Source organism: Melanotaenia boesemani, chromosome 7, assembly GCF_017639745.1.
Source record: "Melanotaenia boesemani isolate fMelBoe1 chromosome 7, fMelBoe1.pri, whole genome shotgun sequence".
In the NCBI taxonomy this organism is placed as follows: Eukaryota; Metazoa; Chordata; class Actinopteri; order Atheriniformes; family Melanotaeniidae; genus Melanotaenia; species Melanotaenia boesemani.
The window spans coordinates 31,049,767-31,067,993 of record NC_055688.1 but is presented as its reverse complement, the minus strand read 5'-3'; the positions used below and the strand labels follow the sequence as shown (position 1 = coordinate 31,067,993).

The following is an 18,227-nucleotide window of genomic DNA, read 5'->3' as shown; positions in this document are numbered from 1 at the left end:
GCACTTTAATAGTACTTTAAATCATTTCCTTTCCCCAGTTCTGACAAGTTGTTTATCTAATCTTATGTAAACTGTGTTCACATGCTCATAGTCTCTTTATCTTACTGAACATGAAATTATTAAAGGAAAAATGTCTCCAAGTGTTTATGTGTAAACAGAAGAAAATACATTAATAGAGTCAATTAGGCTAACTTAATAAGAATATATTTACTGCAAAGATACACTTGCTCTTTTCTAAAGAACACAATAAATGGGAAATAATAAAGGTTACTTCAATTGTGAAACTGCCAGACTAGCAGTTATCTCAGAAAATCCAGAAAAGCTACAAAGATGGAACTGTGGGATACTGACGTGTTTCTGGAGGGCAAAGTGCAGTATCACAATAATTAAATTTGTAAGCCTATTTTAGTCATTGAAGTGATGACTGCACAAAGTTAAAATGGCCAACAATGCTGAAGAAATACCAATAAAAATTGTGATTTAGCTCAAAGAAAGTTTTTCTGGCTATCATCAAATGTGTTTGTGCAGCAGCGATTAAAGATCATCCTATTTACTTTTTAAAAGATAAAATCATTGCTTTTTGCTTCTACAAAGCTTTCATTGCTTTTTTCATTTTATTTGACCACTTTAGTTACAATAATCCATTATTTTAAAAAATCTAGACCCCCTACCCCCCACTTTTTTTTTAACTTACATGTTCCCTGATCCCTATCTGTGACCCTACCAATCAAAAAATGTTTGTACCCGCCCTGCTGCCATGTAATCCTTGAAACTAGATTTAAAACGGATAAAATGACGGTACTTACATATTTTGTGTTTACTGTGTGGAAGTTGACTTTTGAACAATTAAAAATGCAAATGTCTGTTTGAAACTCCTCGCTCTCAAAGTCGGAGATGAACATTTTTGTGCTCGCAGTGGCGCCGGAATTCAGCGTATTTGTCGTGTCTTGGTCTCCACTTTTTGTTCCTTCCATAATTTTTGCTTGCAAATTTCCAGTGTTGTAACATGTAGCTGGAGTATCACTTTAAGAAATTGCGTTAAAGCAAATAGAGACAAATTTATTTTTATTTCCAACCACAATTAAGCTGCAGATTCTGTCTACAGTTGCGCATTCTGCATCGTGTGCTTCCATTGTGTCTAATATTAGGCAAAATCGTGATTTCAGTGTTTCTCACTCAAACATCTTTTCATCATATCCTGCCTTTGCTCGACTCAGCGGACAACCAGTGTGTGTGTGTGTGTAAATGGAGGGGAGGGGTTGATATTGAAAGAGATGTGCGCCGGTCTGCAAGCATCTAATTCAGACTAACTGTAGCGGCGTCGGCGGCGGATCGCGATGTCACACCGGCGACGTTTCCTCCATTTGATGTGAATCCCGTCCTGCAGGCTGGCCTACTGACTGTTTATGCCACAAACTAGTCAGTTCGTTTGGAGCTGTTTGTTTGTATAATGCCTCCAGGAGCGCGTCCTCCATCTCTCGATGCTGCGCTGTCTTCTCAGTATCTCTCTCTCATAGTTGTTCTGTTGTGTGTTGCTGCTGCTGCCGCTGAAGGCGGTGTTTACAACGGTAAGCCCGGTTGTTTCTCAGATCAGTTATGCCTTTTATTTATTTATTTATTTATTTATTTGGAGCACATCAGTAGCCCATGCATGTATGAATGTGTTTTCTCTTTGAGATTCAGTAGAGTATCACATCGGCTAGGCTACTTGTGCTGATTCAGCATTGTTATTGTTAATATAAACATTAAAGTGATTCAAACGAAAAATTGTATTTTATATGATATTTTCGACTGATTTTTCACAGTTTTCTTTGTTTTCCAACAGGAGTAAACAAGCAGGATACACCAAAGAGCATCCTTGAGAACATACAGAATTATGAAATCACTTATCCTGTGTGGCTGCATCCTCTCAGGCACAAGAGATCTGACATCAAAGATGTAAGGATGTATGGCGCTGTCATTGCACCTAACTAACAAAATGTCTCAGCTTTTATATAACATCTCACTATCAGCCTTTTTTTAAAATGTTTTCCTGCCAGCATCCCCTAGTGGTTCAGGTTCTGATCTCAGCTGAAGGCCAGGAGCTCAGACTACACCTGGAAAAAAATGAGTGAGTAACTTAGATTATTGTTATGTGTTGATCAAATTTAGCAGTTTGGAGAAGCAACTCCACAGGAACAACAAGACAATGGTGGAAAAAGCAGGTTTTCCAACTGATTAAATCAAGTTTGAGCATCTTTGGTATCAGCCATCCTGTTAGACCTCAGTAAGACTGCTCCGGCTGCTCCTGTTTATTTGACCAGATGTTCGCTGTCACATAGACGCATTTATAAGGTCAGTGCCCTTGTGGGTGATGAGAAGGGAAAGAAGGGGAGGAAAAGAGGGCAATGTTTCTGGACAGAGGGTTGACACCCGATCTGTGTGCCTTGGGCTAACAGGAAGTGAGATTGTGCTTCTGCACCTAACATCCTGCAATCTGATGGAGCGGTTCCTGTCTGGTAACAATGGGATGGTGATAGGAAGAGAGCTGAGTAACTTACCCATTTAATAGACACTATAATAGCAGAGAGGGTTGCAACTCTTGATATATCAGCGGTGACAACAGAGCAGTGGTTTTATCACTTTTGGATTTGAGCCAGCATATAATTGTGGAGCTTTGATGAACATTAGGAATGAAGTCCATTTTTACTCTCGAGTGTCATGCCATCCCTGTCGTTCATTCCTAGTGGAGTCATCCTAACAAAACAGCGACTCCACTGTGTCTGACTTACTGTCCCCTGAGGGATTTCTCCCCCTGCTCTATCTGCCCAGCAGGTGGTCACACTGTTAAGTTTCCTCCTGGGCAAGGAATTTTCATCAATCACAAATTGTGTGTGTGTGTGTGTGTGTGTGTGTGTGTGTGTGTGTGTGTGTGTGTGTGTGTGTGTGTGTGTGTGTGTGTGTGTGTGTGTGTGTGTGTGGTAAGAAAACAGAGAAGGGGTGACGGGAAGTTGATGTGTGAGGTTTGAGATTGATTTGATTAAGCTTTTACAACCTGTTCCTCGGAACAAGATTGATATATTCTACTCTGTCTTAACAAATTATTACAGGCTGTTGTGAAAAAGAGAAGCACAAAGGTGTGTATTTTGAAATAATTTGGGGCAATTTCAAATCTTCCCTAGAACAGGAAAGGTGTGAAGGTTTTCTCACTGTTGTAAATCACTTCTGCAATTTTAACCAAGCATAACTGCAGTAATGTGACATTTTTTTCTTTGTATTTTCTCCATACATGACACAATATTAAGATTTTGTAACTACAAGCTCACTGAAACATATTACCTTTAAGTCTTGGTAGTCCAAAATCTAACTGCTTATACAATATATTCAACTGAATAATCATCTGTTCTGCTTTAGATGGTACCATTTTACAAAAAACAGCTTTATCAAACTAATTCAAAACTCATATACATACCCAAGAGAGACAGTTATTATACATAACTTTAAAAAAGTTAGATTAAAAGAGACCTTTTATTTGGTTTTACCCAAGGATATAATCTATGAAGTTACCAACACCTGAAATAAAAAAGTGCTGGGCTGGCCACTTTCACCAATCCTGCACGGTGGGTCCAAGCAAAGAACAGACTGTTATATGAACAAAGAAAAAACACTTCCAACACTTACACTGCAAACAGATAAAAAATATCACAATTAATACATGACTGTGTTTGCTTTAACCCCATTAAAATGCTTAATTACAGCTGTAACATAATGTCAATGCAAACAAGGGATAGTAAGTTAATCAAGACAACATGGCAATGGTAAAGCAAAGCCAATGTAAAGGTAAATAAAAAAAGACATAAAAGTAGAATATTAAAATGTTGTAGAAACATGTTGTACAGCAATGCTAAATTTTCCATTTGTCTTTATGTGCTTCCACCAAAGCAGAGCACTATACTGTTAATGTCAAAAATGGCACATCCTGCCATGCTGGCTCTTTCTGTCTTATAGAATTTATTATTAGTGCCAGTCCTCCTGCCCATCCCAAAAATCTATATATACGGTCTACTTCCAAATAGTTTCACAGCTCTCAACATAGGGCTAGAAATCTGTCTTTTTTGACCCATTATTTAGTCTTAGATTTACCACCTCATGCCCGCACCGTCCATGGGTTTTCTCCCAACACTGAGTTTCAAAACAAAGAATCCTATACTGGTTTTACTACCTTTTAATTTTTCCTTTAATGTAGAGGCACAAATGACGATGAGAGACTAAAGATTGGGCTGAGGAAGAGAGCAGCTTGTTTTCAGGAAGATTAATATTGGACCTGGGATAAATGCCAGAGAAAATGCTGCCAGTACCCTCCTCTGTGTCCTGGCTACTCCTTTGTGTCCTCATTGTACCTAAAACTGTGTTTCCAAGACAGTCAGGAGATAAGGGGGGACCCAAACTAGCGTAATCTCATTCTAATGTTATTTTTCTTCAGCTGTCCTCCTTTTCATCCAGTTTCACCTCATCTAGGCTTTACTTAATGAACAAACTAATCAAAGCATGGAGCAAAACATCACTGAATATTTGTAGGCATCACTTCTCCCGATGGCTGGAATCCAGACTCAATCCATTTCTGTCCTCCCTGGTCATGCTTGTCAATGTGCACATGCGCACATGGGTTTGCACTTCATTGGTATGGATGTGTGTCTGCTTGAGCTTTTATCTTAATGAAAGGCTACAGTGCACCCATCAGGGTTGATTCAGTTAAGAGCAAGGCAGGGGCCAGAGTGTGTGCTGACTCCGAGAGCAGGAAAAGTGATGGAAACACCAAGTGAAATGTAGAGGAAACTGTGAGAATGTGAATGATGGACCGGAGGAGAAGGGTTGAGGTGAGACAAGTCATGGAAAGAGGAAAGTAGAGGCAGCTGAGGTCAGCTTGGGTGTGAGTTATGTCCCTCTGGTTTAGATATGACTTGTGTGAATATGTCAGTTTCCTCCTCTGCTTGACTTTCTCTGTTCTTCAGTTTAATGCCCTTCCTGCACACCATTAAGAGCACAAACCTGAATTAAGCACCCCCTTAGGAAATGTAGCCAGCATTGTTTCTCCTCTCATTTTTTTCTTCTCTTATCTTGTCTTCACGTCATATTTCTTCCACTGACCAGCTCAGAAATGAGCACCTCATTCTTTCTCATTTCTTTCCTCCTCACCTTGTCTGATACTCCCCAGGGCTCTAGTACAAATATACACCCACCCTGCGTGCTCTGCGGTCAAAGTTTGAGAGTCAGTGGCCACACGCAGACAGATGACATATATACAATCACTTTTACACCCCAAAAGAACACAAACAAGACTTGAAAGACAGGCTTGACGGACTGCAGGTCAACACAGAGGACAGCAAGGGACCCGTTCGCATGTCCTTGTTTCTCCTGTGTGTGTTTAGTGTCACAGTGTTGCAGTCTAGTCTGCTTGCACGTCTTAATCTAGGCCTGTGTTTTCACACATCCTCCCTTTGCAATGAAAGCCTCTTCATCATCTGTTGCTGAGTGGTATTTTGACTTTGCATCAGACTTCCCTCTCCCGCTCCCCACCCCAGCGCAATGATGTCATCTGATACTATGAGAGAATGCAACCCACTGACCCTAATGCATTACCCCACATCCCCTTATCCCTCCTCCTTCGCTATCTTCCAAGTACATTAGCATTACTCCCCCACTCCTTCTTTCTCCTCCTGATGTTGAACCAACTCTTTGTCTCAGCCGCACTGCCAGACAGTCCTGATTCAGCCAGCACTGCGATTCTCAATCGCAGCATGTGTCTGAGTGTTGGATCTAATCCAGACATTGTTGAGCAGCACTCACACCATCACATAGAGTTTTTTTTTTACAATCTGATTTGAAATCTTTTATAGTATTCAACCAAATCCAATTTAGGCGTCAGGCCCTGGGGTTTAACAAAAGGGAGGTTCCAGAGTTTTATGCTGTTTGACTCGAGGCTTGGAAGTGAAATAAGGTCGATGGCGCCCAATGCTGGCTAACTTAATGTGAGCTCAAGTTCATAAACTGGCAAAGAAATGACCATTTTGTACATTTTTAGAAGCTTTCCTTCATTGTGATGAATAGCATGGTATCTTTTAATGTAATTATGTAATATGTGCAGCTGGCATAAATGGTTGAAAAGAATGTTAATCATCTATAGTTTTTATTATGATTATTTTTCTAACATTTGTTGGATCAATCTTTAGAATTGGTTGCATTTATGGATACAGTCATTTGCTTTTCAGATAAAATAGAGATGTCTCCGTTGGTCATGGAAAATGTGATGAGGGTGTTTGATTACACACTCAAACGTATGATCATTCATACATAAGTGTGATTCAAACTAGGCATTACCACCCCATGATCAGAAGCAAACATGAATTAAAACTAAAACTGAATAATAGATTTGACACAATCTAATGTCCTGGTGTCAACTACCTTAGCTAACTCATAGCATGATCTTTTTGGAGAGCAGTTTTGTCATCAGATAGGAAATCATCTATCTGCTTGAACTAAGGGACACTAACGTTTTATTTTTCAAATGAAAAGCAAGTAATATTGAAACCTGCTCCTTTGATTACACCTTCCCACTTGTGGTTTCTGCTTCTATTGTTACCTGTTATTTTCGGTTTCACAAAATAACGGAACTTTGCACATCCACAGTTGATCTTGTAGAAATGTTGCAGAGGTTATTTAAGTGCATTAAGTCAAATCGACTGACACATTAATTCAGAGATTATTTTTAACCTTAAAGCAAAACAAATTAGGATGATGTGGAAAATACTAATAAAATAAATTAAATAAAGTAAAATAAAGTGGTCTTTCCTCAGTTGTCTCAGACTTTTATTAAATTGCTAACATGATTGGCCCAAATGATTTGATGTGTTTTCTTGCCAACTTTAGGTACTTGCAGTACGTTAAAGTAGTTAGCATTTCACCTTCAGTAGAAAGCAATCAAAGCAAGATATTAACCTCCTTTTCACTCTGATATGGCATTTTCACAGAATACAACAGTTGGTGCACAGGGGTGTGTTAAATGCATTGCTAGCTTTAAATGCAGATAATATAGTTTTACTAATGACATGTTGAGTCTACATGTCACACTGTGGCAAGTTATATAGCCATCATTCCACTAGTTTACACACTGTTATCCCCAGTGATTGTAAGTCAGCAGAGTTTAGCTCAGGCACAGAGCTGCTGACTGGCATGTGAACAGAAGTGACAATAGAAACCAAGTTTGTTTTACTTATGGAAGAAGTAGCTTATTAGCTTTCTTGTGTTGTGATTGTGGAACAGCAGCAGAGTAAAGTTCAGCCAGTCATCAGCTATTTAGTCATTAATTTTTCCTGGGAAAGTAAATGAGGGAGTTGCAGAGATTAGAGCAGAAGGGGATGGACATCTTTGTGGAGTTAAAGCAGGAAAACAAGAAAAAGGCCAGATGAGGTTAGGAGGTCAACTCGCAACATAGCGGGGGTTACCCTGCTTAGGGTGACATCAGCTGGATATATTACCACTGACTGATCATTTTTAAGCCCTCTCCTTGATTTGTTATATGAGAATATACATCCCCTCCTCTCCCAGATTGGTGGTCTGTTAAAGGATGAAATAGCCATCTTCTGTCTTTGACATGCTTTAGATTGCATCAACAGGCTGTCATTGTTTCAAGAGGCTCATCTTCCTTGAGGGCATCTGAAAAGGCAGAGAGAATCTTCCTGTCATTTGTCCTCATCATGCTTCAAAAGAACAGCTTGACATTTTGGAAAATATGCTTAATTAAGTACTTATAAGACACTACTTTCAAGTCTGAAAGCTGCATGTGGAGCATCAAGGCTATAGCTAGCCAAAACATTTGCTTGTTTTCTTTTTTTTTTAAATTCACTAAATAAATAGAATAAATAAATGAATAAATAGAACTTCAATAGAAATATAGGTTGGATTTTTAGGACAGACAGTGAAATCCAAACAATTTTCTTCAGTAGACAGGTTTTATGCTGGCAACTTTTGTCCTTCATATGTGAGAATGGTGTCTTAATATGTCCCAAATTATGGAAATATGGTTTATATTACAAACAATTATGATTAATTAAAACCAGATGCAAGTGAGAAAGAAAATAACTGAAAATACACAAAAAATAAGGTCTTTCTTTGTTTGGTGTGTACAAGTTTCTCTGTAGTTCGATTTCAATGCAGCTGTGGCCTGTTTGAAGGATCAGAGTTAGACCCTAGGAGTGATGAGAAGAGATTTACAGACAAAAAAAAAAAAACAGCTCTGAGCCAGACAAAGTTTATGAATGAAAACAGGAAGAATGGATTGAGACACAGTTGGAAGGAGTTAGACAGGAAAATAAGCAGCAGTATTGGTCTGAGTCCAAAGACACTCGCTCAGATGTACACAGATGGAGGATAAGATGAATGAAATGTATCACTTAAAGAGAATGAATGTTTTTACATAAATCCGTCTGTGCCTCTCATTTATCAGTCTCTCCTGTGGTGTCTGTATTGTATAGCAATTGAGAAATTTCTGTATGGTGGAATAATAATTAGGGCACATGAGTAAATAAAAGCCTTGTCAAACAAATGCCGTCTGGACATTCCAGTGACTTAAACTCTCAGCATGGGGAAGTTGTCTTCTCCTTTTTAGCTATACTGACCCTGGAGGTAAAAAGGGTTATTTCAGAAATGTACATATGGGTTTTATTACAGCAATAAGTCATTCTTTTTGTGCTTTTATGCTATCTTTGTGAGAATCCTTGTCTAAATCCTTAGAGCAGCTTTGTCTATGTCAGAATGAACATTTCATGTGCTGTTGGAAAGATTTTCCAGCATCTGTTATTCATTTTAGATCAACTCAGGTACATAAATCTGACCATCAGGACTTCACACTTTGGCTGTTACTATAGACTGAATGTCTGATACAACATATATTCCAATATCTTCTGTGTTTGTGTTTGCTTTCACCAGGCAGCTGTTGGCCCATGGATATCAAGAAATATGGTACGCTCCCGATGGAGCTCGCAAGTTCTCTTCTCCATCCAACACTGTAAGTCTAAAGAGACGGCATGATGTTTCTAAACTGCTGATGTGTATCATAAAATGATCATTTTAAAAAATTCTAAAGGTTTTATGATGCATGGAGCTTTGTGTAGCATTGGTTATTTGGTTTGTTTTTCTCTCAGGGACACTGTTTTTACCATGGCGAGGTTCTGGGCTTGGAAGGTTCCAGCGTTGCTGTTAGCACTTGTTCAGGACTCAGGTGAGGAAAATGTTTATAGTATTGAAAACAGTGGCAAGTTAGTAAATACAGACTCAACTGTGCAGCTGTGTTTATGAGTATATCTTTAAAATGTATAGTTTGCATCTTCAATTGTCTTCTAGTGACACACATTTTGGATCAGCAGATGATTACTTCAAATGTTCACAAAATCTAGACTCAAATACTATAATGTTTTCAAAATTTTGTCTTTATTAACCTCAAGCATTATGTATAAAAGCTAAGAAGTAGCTTTGTATCACCAAAAGGTTGCTTAATTTTAGAAAGTCTAGCCCAGGAGTGTCCAAGTCCTCAAGAGCTACTATCCTGCAAGGTTTAAATGCATCCCTTCTCCAACACACCTGAATTAAATGGCTGAATTCCCTCATCTGTATGTCATTTAGTGCCGCAGAGGCCTAGTAATGAGCCATTAATTTGATTCAGGTGTGTTGGAGATGGGATGCATCTAAACCAGCTCCTCAAGAGCCACAATCCTGCAGGTTTTTGATGTGTCCCTAATCCAAAACTACCTGACTCAAATTGATGAATCATTGTGCAAAATTTAATTGGCTGTTGGATCTATTTCATTTGAGTCAAGTGTGTTGAAGCAGGAAGCCTTGAAAATCTGCAGGACAGCGGCCTGCACCAACTTTGGGCACCCCTGATCTAAACCTTGCAGGATGAGTAAGGATATCAACATATCAATCATATTTATAAAGCACTTTTCATGCTGAAGGCAACACAAAGTGCTTTACATGAAAAAAAAAGCAATTCATGCACACATCAAAACAGATTTCATAATAACAATAATAGGATAATAGCTAATAATAGCTAATATTAGGATAGTAGCTATCGAGAACTGGACTTAGGCACTCCTTAGCTAGCACTACAGAGAATGTTTTCATAATGTTCTGCAATGAATTTTACTCTTTTATGTTGACATAACCATTGCCCATATATATATATATATATTGGATTTGTTTTCCAAACTAAGGGAATGCAGATATTTTAACAGCTGACCAGTGGGAGTATAAGATTGCATGTAAGTGAGATTTTGTAGTCAAAATAAGATGTAACCAAATCCTGCACGTCCCTTTACACTGCTATCAAAGTCTGGATGAACCATAGCACCTAATATATCATGTAGTCTAATAAGTTAATAGGTCACTGGCTCCAGGGTTGGTTCACTGAGTACAGCTCAGTACAGATCCTGCCTTTTTCTCCTTTTGTGGCTCCAGAGCAGCTGATGTTTCCTCCTGGAGACACTTAGAAAAGATAGACCGCAGCAGGAGGAACTTGCGAGTGCAGCCAAAAATCATAGCCATATGAGTGTTTATATGGGTTCATCGCTCTGCATCTGGAGGAAAAACAAATGAATACGTTTTAATGTAGATTCACTGGAGGAAATGCAAACAAAGCAAGGACTGATGCTGACATGTGGGATTCTCCAGATGTTTTCTGCAGCTGTGTGACCTGCTGCTGTGTGCATGCTTTTGTCTTTGTGTTCCAGTTTCTGCGCTCATATCTAAGAAGAAAGAGGATTATGTATTGATGTGTTTCTTCCAGCTGATATTCATTTGTAAAGGGCACTAAATCACTGAGACATGTGTCCCTCTGTTCACCCATCCATAAAACTGTATAAAGAGATCACAGATCTTATGAAATCTATGCAGTTTTCATCTGTTTTAAATTGAAAACATAATTAATAATTATGCATATAAATTGCATTGAATATTATTTTTGAAGAATCTGAAGAGCAGTACAAGCGATATGTGACCTATATTGATTTCCTGAAGTTGATTGAATGGAACAATCTGTGGTGTCTCGTTTCATCAGGGGAATGATTTCTCTAAACTCAAGTGTCAGCTACCTGATAGAGCCTCTTCCTAATTCCACGGATGCTCAGGAGCATGCTGTTTTCAGAGCAGAAAGCCTCCATCTACCTAAGGGAAGCTGCATTCATCACCATGGCAATGAGGAGCATGGAGAAGGGCTTAATGACTTCCTCCGTGCAACGATGTCACCACAGGGCAGGAGGGTGGGTTCAGGAAGGCATAAACAGTAACTAAATCTCTGACATTATTGCAAGCACTTTGCACAAAATATGACAATATTGTACTGTTTTGTCTGTTCCGGCAGGAAAAAAGGGAACTGAGCCAGTCGATGAAATATGTAGAGCTACTTCTGGTAGCAGACAAGGCTGAGGTGAGGATGATGTAATGCTTTTATCTGGTCACTTTTGAAACAGAATGAATTTTGTGGTATCACACCTTAATATGTGGGAGTTAGTTGTATGTGAAGTCAGCTGTGTGGGCAGAATTCATCATCAAAAGACCATTTGAAGACAGCTTCCTTTTTTAGTGGTTTGTGATACGTATTTGTATATACTATATCTAGTCCTATGTGGGCTGTTTTTACCATATATACTTACTGATTAATTGCAGATTGCTCACAAACTTCTTTTTAAAGCCAAATTCTTTAAAGCTCTAAATTACAACCTGTGTGTCATCTGACGTGTGAGAGTTCCCCCTATTTCTTGGAAAATGTGCTCAGTGTGATTTATGTTGCGTGCAGTTTGAGAGGCATGGGAGTAGTCTCGAGAAAACCAAGCAGATTTTACTGGATGCAGCCAACTTGGTTGATAAGGTAACATTTCACACAAAACTGCCATAAAAACCATAAACTAGGCACTCAAATGAACTACACCTTTTTGTATTTGTGACTAATGAATTCCTGTCTATCACTCTTCTTGTCTCGGTCCCCATCAACAGTACTATAAGACTTTAAGTATCCGTGTGGCATTGATCGCTCTGGAAGTGTGGACCAACCAGGACATGATCAACATGTCTGATAACCCGCACAGCACTCTGGCCGCATTCCTGTCCTGGAGACGCAAACAGCTCCAGACTCTGCCCAACGACAATGCTCAGCTTATCACGTTAGTACCTTTCACTCAACCATTTTTTATGCTTTCCACTCTCCAGTGCCTTCAGTAAGCCTTCTGACCCTTGGGAAAGATCTCTTATTTGATTTCATCCTCATTGTGTGACTTTATAATTAATACACATTGCATTCCAGTGGGTTGTTTTCCAGTTGTAGCTGATTACTAGCGGTTTGTTTGTCTGTAGTGGAAAGCCATTCCAAGGTACCACCATCGGGCTGGCACCTCTAAAAGCCATGTGTTCTGACTATCAGTCTGGTGGAGTAAACACGGTGAGAGACAAGACTGTAAACATATATTTATATCATTATTTAGAGATAAATCTATTACTCTTGGCAGGAATTACCCACTTTATGCAGTTTGGTAAATGTTTGTTAATATCTGCTGCAAAAATAAATCTATTAACAACAATTTATTAGAAAAATGATCAGTTTAGTCATCCTGCATTAGGTTTTTATTTCTACTGGTCTCAAAGTCTTTAAGAGTCAGCTCACTCCTCTGTTGAACAGGACCACTCAAAGTCAGCTGTTGGTATTGCCGCCACCATGGCACACGAGATGGGCCACAACTTTGGTATGAGTCATGACAGCGTGGGCTGCTGCCAGGCGAGAGCAGAAGATGGAGGCTGTATCATGGCTGCTGCTACTGGGTATGGTTTAGAGGGTTAAATGATTGGATTTTAAAGTTGAAGTTTGATTTAATTTCACTTGCATTCTGTATTTGTGCTCCTTTTCTTCCCTCGGCACAGAGATCCATTTCCCCGTGTGTTTAATGGTTGTAACCAGAGGGAGCTGAAAAACTACCTGAACTCTGGGGGAGGGAAATGTCTCTTCAACTTGCCAAACACCAGGGTGATGTATGGAGGGCAGCGCTGCGGCAATGGTTACCTGGAGGATGGAGAGGAATGTGACTGTGGAGAGGAGGAGGTCAGTGGGTGTCTGTGTACAGTAATAATTTCCACTGGACGTTTTTCTCAGGCCTCATGGCATTTCACTCAACAACACTTTCTATGTAGGAGTGCACCAGTCCCTGCTGTAACGCCAACAACTGCACCCTGAAAGCTGGTGCTGAATGTGCCCACGGAGTCTGCTGTCATGACTGCAAGGTAGCAGTCAGTGATTTTATTTGATCTTCTTTTACCTGTTGCTATGTTAATATTACGTCTACTTCTGTTTGAAAACATTTCAACCATAATTTTTCTTTAAATTTCTCTACCTGTCTTTATGTCTCACCGTAAAGCTGAAAAGCCCAGGCGTGTTGTGCCGAGCTCCGTCTGGGCCGTGTGATCTTCCAGAGTACTGTGACGGAAAGGCAGAGTCTTGTCCTGCTAATTTTTACTTAACGGATGGTGCATCATGTGCAGATGGGCAGGCCTACTGTTACACCGGCATGTGTCTGACTCTGGAGCAGCAGTGTCAATCACTCTGGGGACGAGGTGGGTAAACCGAATGAATGACATCTATGAATGCTGCGCTGCTAAATTTAAATTAGGGCTGATCTGAACCAAACTGAATATCCCAATATTTTTTACCTGAATCACAATATAAGATATATATCTCAACTCGACAGTAACCAAAAAGACAGTTCTAATTTACAGCCTTGAGTGCCAAATACACTTTCATTAAGTATCAGAAGCACATGCATTAAAACTACAAAATAAATTTAAAGATACTTTTCAATGACCATAACAAAAATTCAGTTGTGCAAAATGCAAAAAGAAAAGATACTCTCAACTCAAAACAAGCCCTTGATGTAAACGAAACTTATCATTCTATATCGATAGTTATTAAGATTTAAGTCTTAATACATTTAAGTCCCGATATATTTGAAAATCTTGATATTGCTCAGCACTAATTCAAAGTTACTTCCAAGTTATTCACATCTAGTGTAAAGGGGAAAACCAAACTAAAATCAATGTCCAAAACACACCAATGTAATGACATTAATGTTTCTTAATGGTATTAATATTAATAAGCTCACAGTACTTTTTCTATAACTTGCTAAATATTTCATTTGCTTTCGTTTAGTATCATTACTCGAAATGATTCTTATCTGTTGCTTTTAATTGGCTGTGGCAGGCCAACTGTTTTCAAAACATAAAATCCAAATTATATCTTTTCTGAGGGTTGATTGAGGATCATCTGTGCCAGTTTTGTTGAAAACTTGAAATAATTTGTTGCCTCTGTAAATTTCCTAATAATGTAAAATGCTTTAGGATCAAGACCTGATTAAAATATAATCTAAACATCTGTAATTTCACTGGCTGTCAGATTCTTGTGCTCTCCTAAATCCATCCATCCATCCATCCATCCATGTGGTCTCTGTCAGGTGATCACATAGCATTCACATCATGTATTTACTGTATTTGTACTGTAAGTGTCTGTTTATTTCTCTTTAATCCACAGATAGCCGTCCAGCCCCTGACCTCTGTTTTAAGAAGGTAAATGAAGCTGGCGACATGTATGGGAACTGTGGCAAAGACACACTTGGGAAATACAGGAGCTGCAGGGACAGGTGAAGACCAAGACATCCAGCTTCACACTCAAGAAACATCTACATACTTCTCTGTCTTAAGTTTATCTATATTTTTCTATAAATGCTAGGGATGTCAAATGTGGCAAGATCCAGTGTTCAACTTCAGCTTCCAAGCCTATAGAGAACAATGCAGTCCGCATAGAAACTACGGTCATGTTGGGCAACAAGAAAATTCTGTGTATGGGAACACATGTGTACAAGCTTGGTCAGGGAGACGAGGAGCCACAGAGTGACACTCTGGACCCGGGCCTGGTCATGACAGGAACCAAGTGTGGTGATGACTCGGTGAGTCAAACAGGATCTACATGAGTGCAAAAGAGCTTCCTTTTCTTTTGTGGTCTCACTTGTATTTTGCAAACAGTATCTTTTCACTGCATTGTGCAAAAGTTGTTTTCTCTAAACACCTCACTAACGCTCTTCCTCTCACCCTTCCTTATTCTAACAGATTTGCTTCAATGGAGAGTGCCGCAATGCATCTTTTCTCAAAGCTGATGAGTGCAATGCCAAGTGTCATGGACATGGAGTAAGTTTCTATTTGTCTCGGTAGGGATGCTGGTGGGATGCATGTTACTGGACATATAGGGAACATTTGGCCATATGCATGCAATTACTGAAAGCTGGCATCCTTGGCAGCAGTGCAAAAACTTTCATATAATTTATCTAATTAAAAATGTAATTAAAAGTATTAACAAAACAATGCAAGAATACTTCAGTACAAGTATATGAGTGACTAAGCAAAAGTACATAAATATGTAACAAAACTGAATGAAAGTATTCATGATAAAGTACTTATGCAGCAAGCTGTACTAAGAAGTTATATTAAGAGGTTAAATGTTGAGTAAAGGAAACAGATCTATAATGTCAGTAGAAAATATACATTCACTGGCCACTTTATAAGGTACACCGGTTCAATTGCTTGTGCATACAAAGAGCTAATTAGCCAATCACATGGCTGTCAAACTGTGCATCAGAACAGGGAAAAATAGTATTTATCTGACTTTGAATGTTGCATGGTTGGTGCCAGACTGGCTGTTTTTCAGAAACCACTGATCTACTGGGATTTTCACACACAACCATCTCTAGGGTTTACTGAAAATGACCTGAAAAAGATCAAATATCCAGTGTCGAGACCAAAATACCTTGTTGATGTCAGAGGTCAGAAGAGTCACAGTCACCAGATCTCAATCCAATAGAGCAGCTTTGGGATGTGGTGGAACAGGAGATTCTTGTCATGGATGCAGCCGACAAATCTGCAACAACTGTGTGATGCTGTCATGTCAATATGGAGCAAAATCTCTGAGGAATGTTTCCAACACCTTGTTGACTCTATAACATAAAGAATTAAGGCAGTTCTGAAGGCAAAAGGGGGTCCAACTCGGTACTAGCAAGGTGTACTTACGCTGCCAGTGAAAATGCTAAATTAAAAAGAAAATATGTCTGAACTTTATCTAATTAGAGGTTTGGAGTCCACTTAGAACTGATTTAAAGACCTCTGTAAACCTGCATATCATTGTGATAAAACAAATAAAATAATGTCAGCTGTATATAACAGTCAACTCTGTGCTACTCTAACCAGCTATGCAACAACAACCACAACTGCCACTGCGACCCAGGTTGGGCTCCACCTTGGTGCAACCAGAAGGGCTCAGGGGGAAGTGTGGACAGTGGACCTGTCCTCAGCCAAAGTGAGACACATGCTAAGACATGAAATTGTTGTCATAGTGTTATGAGGCTTTTCTTGCAGATCACTTCATTTTTCTAATTCATGTTTATTTCATATTCCAAAAGGTAATCTCATTCCAGTCTTGCTTGGTCTTCTGCTGGCTTTCTTCGTGTTTTTGGTTGCTCTTGGAGTATGGTGCCGCCACAAACATAAACTCCGTCCACTGAAACCCGCTGCTCCACAACCACTGCCAAAGTATGTCATTCTTAAATGTTAGATATTCCTTATTTACATCAACAAAAAAATGCAAGTGATTTATTCATATATATATTTCTAAGTCTACAGGTTGTCTGGATGTCCACTGTGATTGATGGATTTTTATTTGTGTTTACTGTGTTCTAATATACAGATGTTCGATCACAGTGGACAATAAGCCTCTGCATGCTGACGCTCAGGTCAGCGGTCACACCAACCCAACATTTTTGCTCAAGAACCAGGACTTGGTAAAAAACCAAACTAATGCATTAAGATTACTTATGTAATGTTGGGAATTCAAGAAAAAAATTAATTTTCCTATTTGTGCTCTTCCACGTGGAAAGTCTTGTCCTCATCCAAGCCCATCCTGCCCAACTCGGCCCAGACCTGCTATCGTGCGTCCAGCAGTAAAGCCTCCTCCCATACCTGCCTATACTTCAGAGCAGAAGGAGCAGAAGCCGCAGCCTCAGGCCCAGCATGTAGCCTCTCTGAAACAAAACTCTCCTCAGGGTAACAACCCCCCACCCTTTAAATCCACCCAGGTGGCCGTACAGAAACCAAGGCAGGTTTTTGCAGCAATACCAGGCCCTCCAGCTTTATCTTCCCAGGATCCTAAAAGCCAGATGATGCCTTCAGCAATAAATAAACATCGTCCAGACCCTCCAAGCAGACCTCCACCACCTTGCCCTGTCAACAAACCATCAGTGGTATGTGAATGTGTATTTGGCAACTGATATTTAGCCTTCGTTAACTAAAAGAAAGACCTGACTTGTTGTTTTTGTGAAGGAACAACATAATGTGAAAACCTCTCATGTGACTGTGAAGGGCCTACAGAGAACAAAAGCTGCTTTGGCTCCATCTGCTGGACAGAAAAAGCCAAACAGGTGGCTCATTTGTTTTAAATTTACTGCCACAAATCCATCAATAACTATTTTTAAAAAGATGTTTTTTTTTTTCTTTTAAAAAATGTTTCAACTTCATGTCTTTTTAGAGCCTAAAGGAGGAGCTCAGGGAGGCTTTGGGGACCACCATTTACATCCCGTAAAGGACTGCCTCAAACTGTCTTTTGAAGAAGAAAAGCTGCAGCACTGTGGGATTAAAACTTGACACTGTATTTACACTGATGTAAATTGAGAGAAAAAAGGTATGATTATAATGGGGAAGAGGTTGCACAGAATATGTTTGGAGTGTAAGCTTTAGGCTTCATCAGTGGTTTGTAACGTTCAGTCTTCATGTGTCTGCTTTATCCACTTGAAACAGCTGGAGCTGTAAGTTTAATTTTTTTTTTCCATTATTTAAATATCCTAAATATCAAGGGAAATGTGAAGTTCTCCAGCAGTATTTATTCAAAAAGTAAAGGATATTGAATGTTTACAGTGCAGCCTTTGTACAGAACATGGTGCCTCTGAAAGCGCAGTTAACTATGAAAATGGTGTCTTATATTAAGAAAAGATGCAAATGATTGCATAGTTGTGCTTCTTATGTATGAATAATAATGGGATGATAGTGGCTTTCAGCTGGACTCGCTGTATCTAGTGAAAACCTGATATGCATGCTATAAGTATATGCTTATTATGAGA

At 39.3% G+C, this 18,227-nt stretch overlaps 1 protein-coding gene across 1 annotated transcript; it reads left to right on the top strand.

The window, feature by feature from the left end:
• Window positions 1-687: 687 nt before the first annotated feature.
• On the top strand, window positions 688-17,718 carry adam19b (ADAM metallopeptidase domain 19b). Its single transcript, XM_041990136.1, has 23 exons — window positions 688-1,568; window positions 1,826-1,938; window positions 2,040-2,110; window positions 8,965-9,043; window positions 9,180-9,256; window positions 11,090-11,291; window positions 11,393-11,458; window positions 11,828-11,899; window positions 12,025-12,191; window positions 12,382-12,466; window positions 12,704-12,843; window positions 12,943-13,120; window positions 13,210-13,299; window positions 13,434-13,629; window positions 14,600-14,708; window positions 14,798-15,014; window positions 15,175-15,252; window positions 16,306-16,414; window positions 16,518-16,647; window positions 16,802-16,895; window positions 16,992-17,354; window positions 17,434-17,531; window positions 17,639-17,718. Exons 1-23 carry the CDS (start codon window positions 1,451-1,453, stop codon window positions 17,643-17,645), a joined length of 2,859 nt encoding a protein of 952 aa, XP_041846070.1. The 5' UTR covers window positions 688-1,450; the 3' UTR covers window positions 17,646-17,718.
• The last annotated feature ends 509 nt before the right edge of the window (window positions 17,719-18,227 follow it).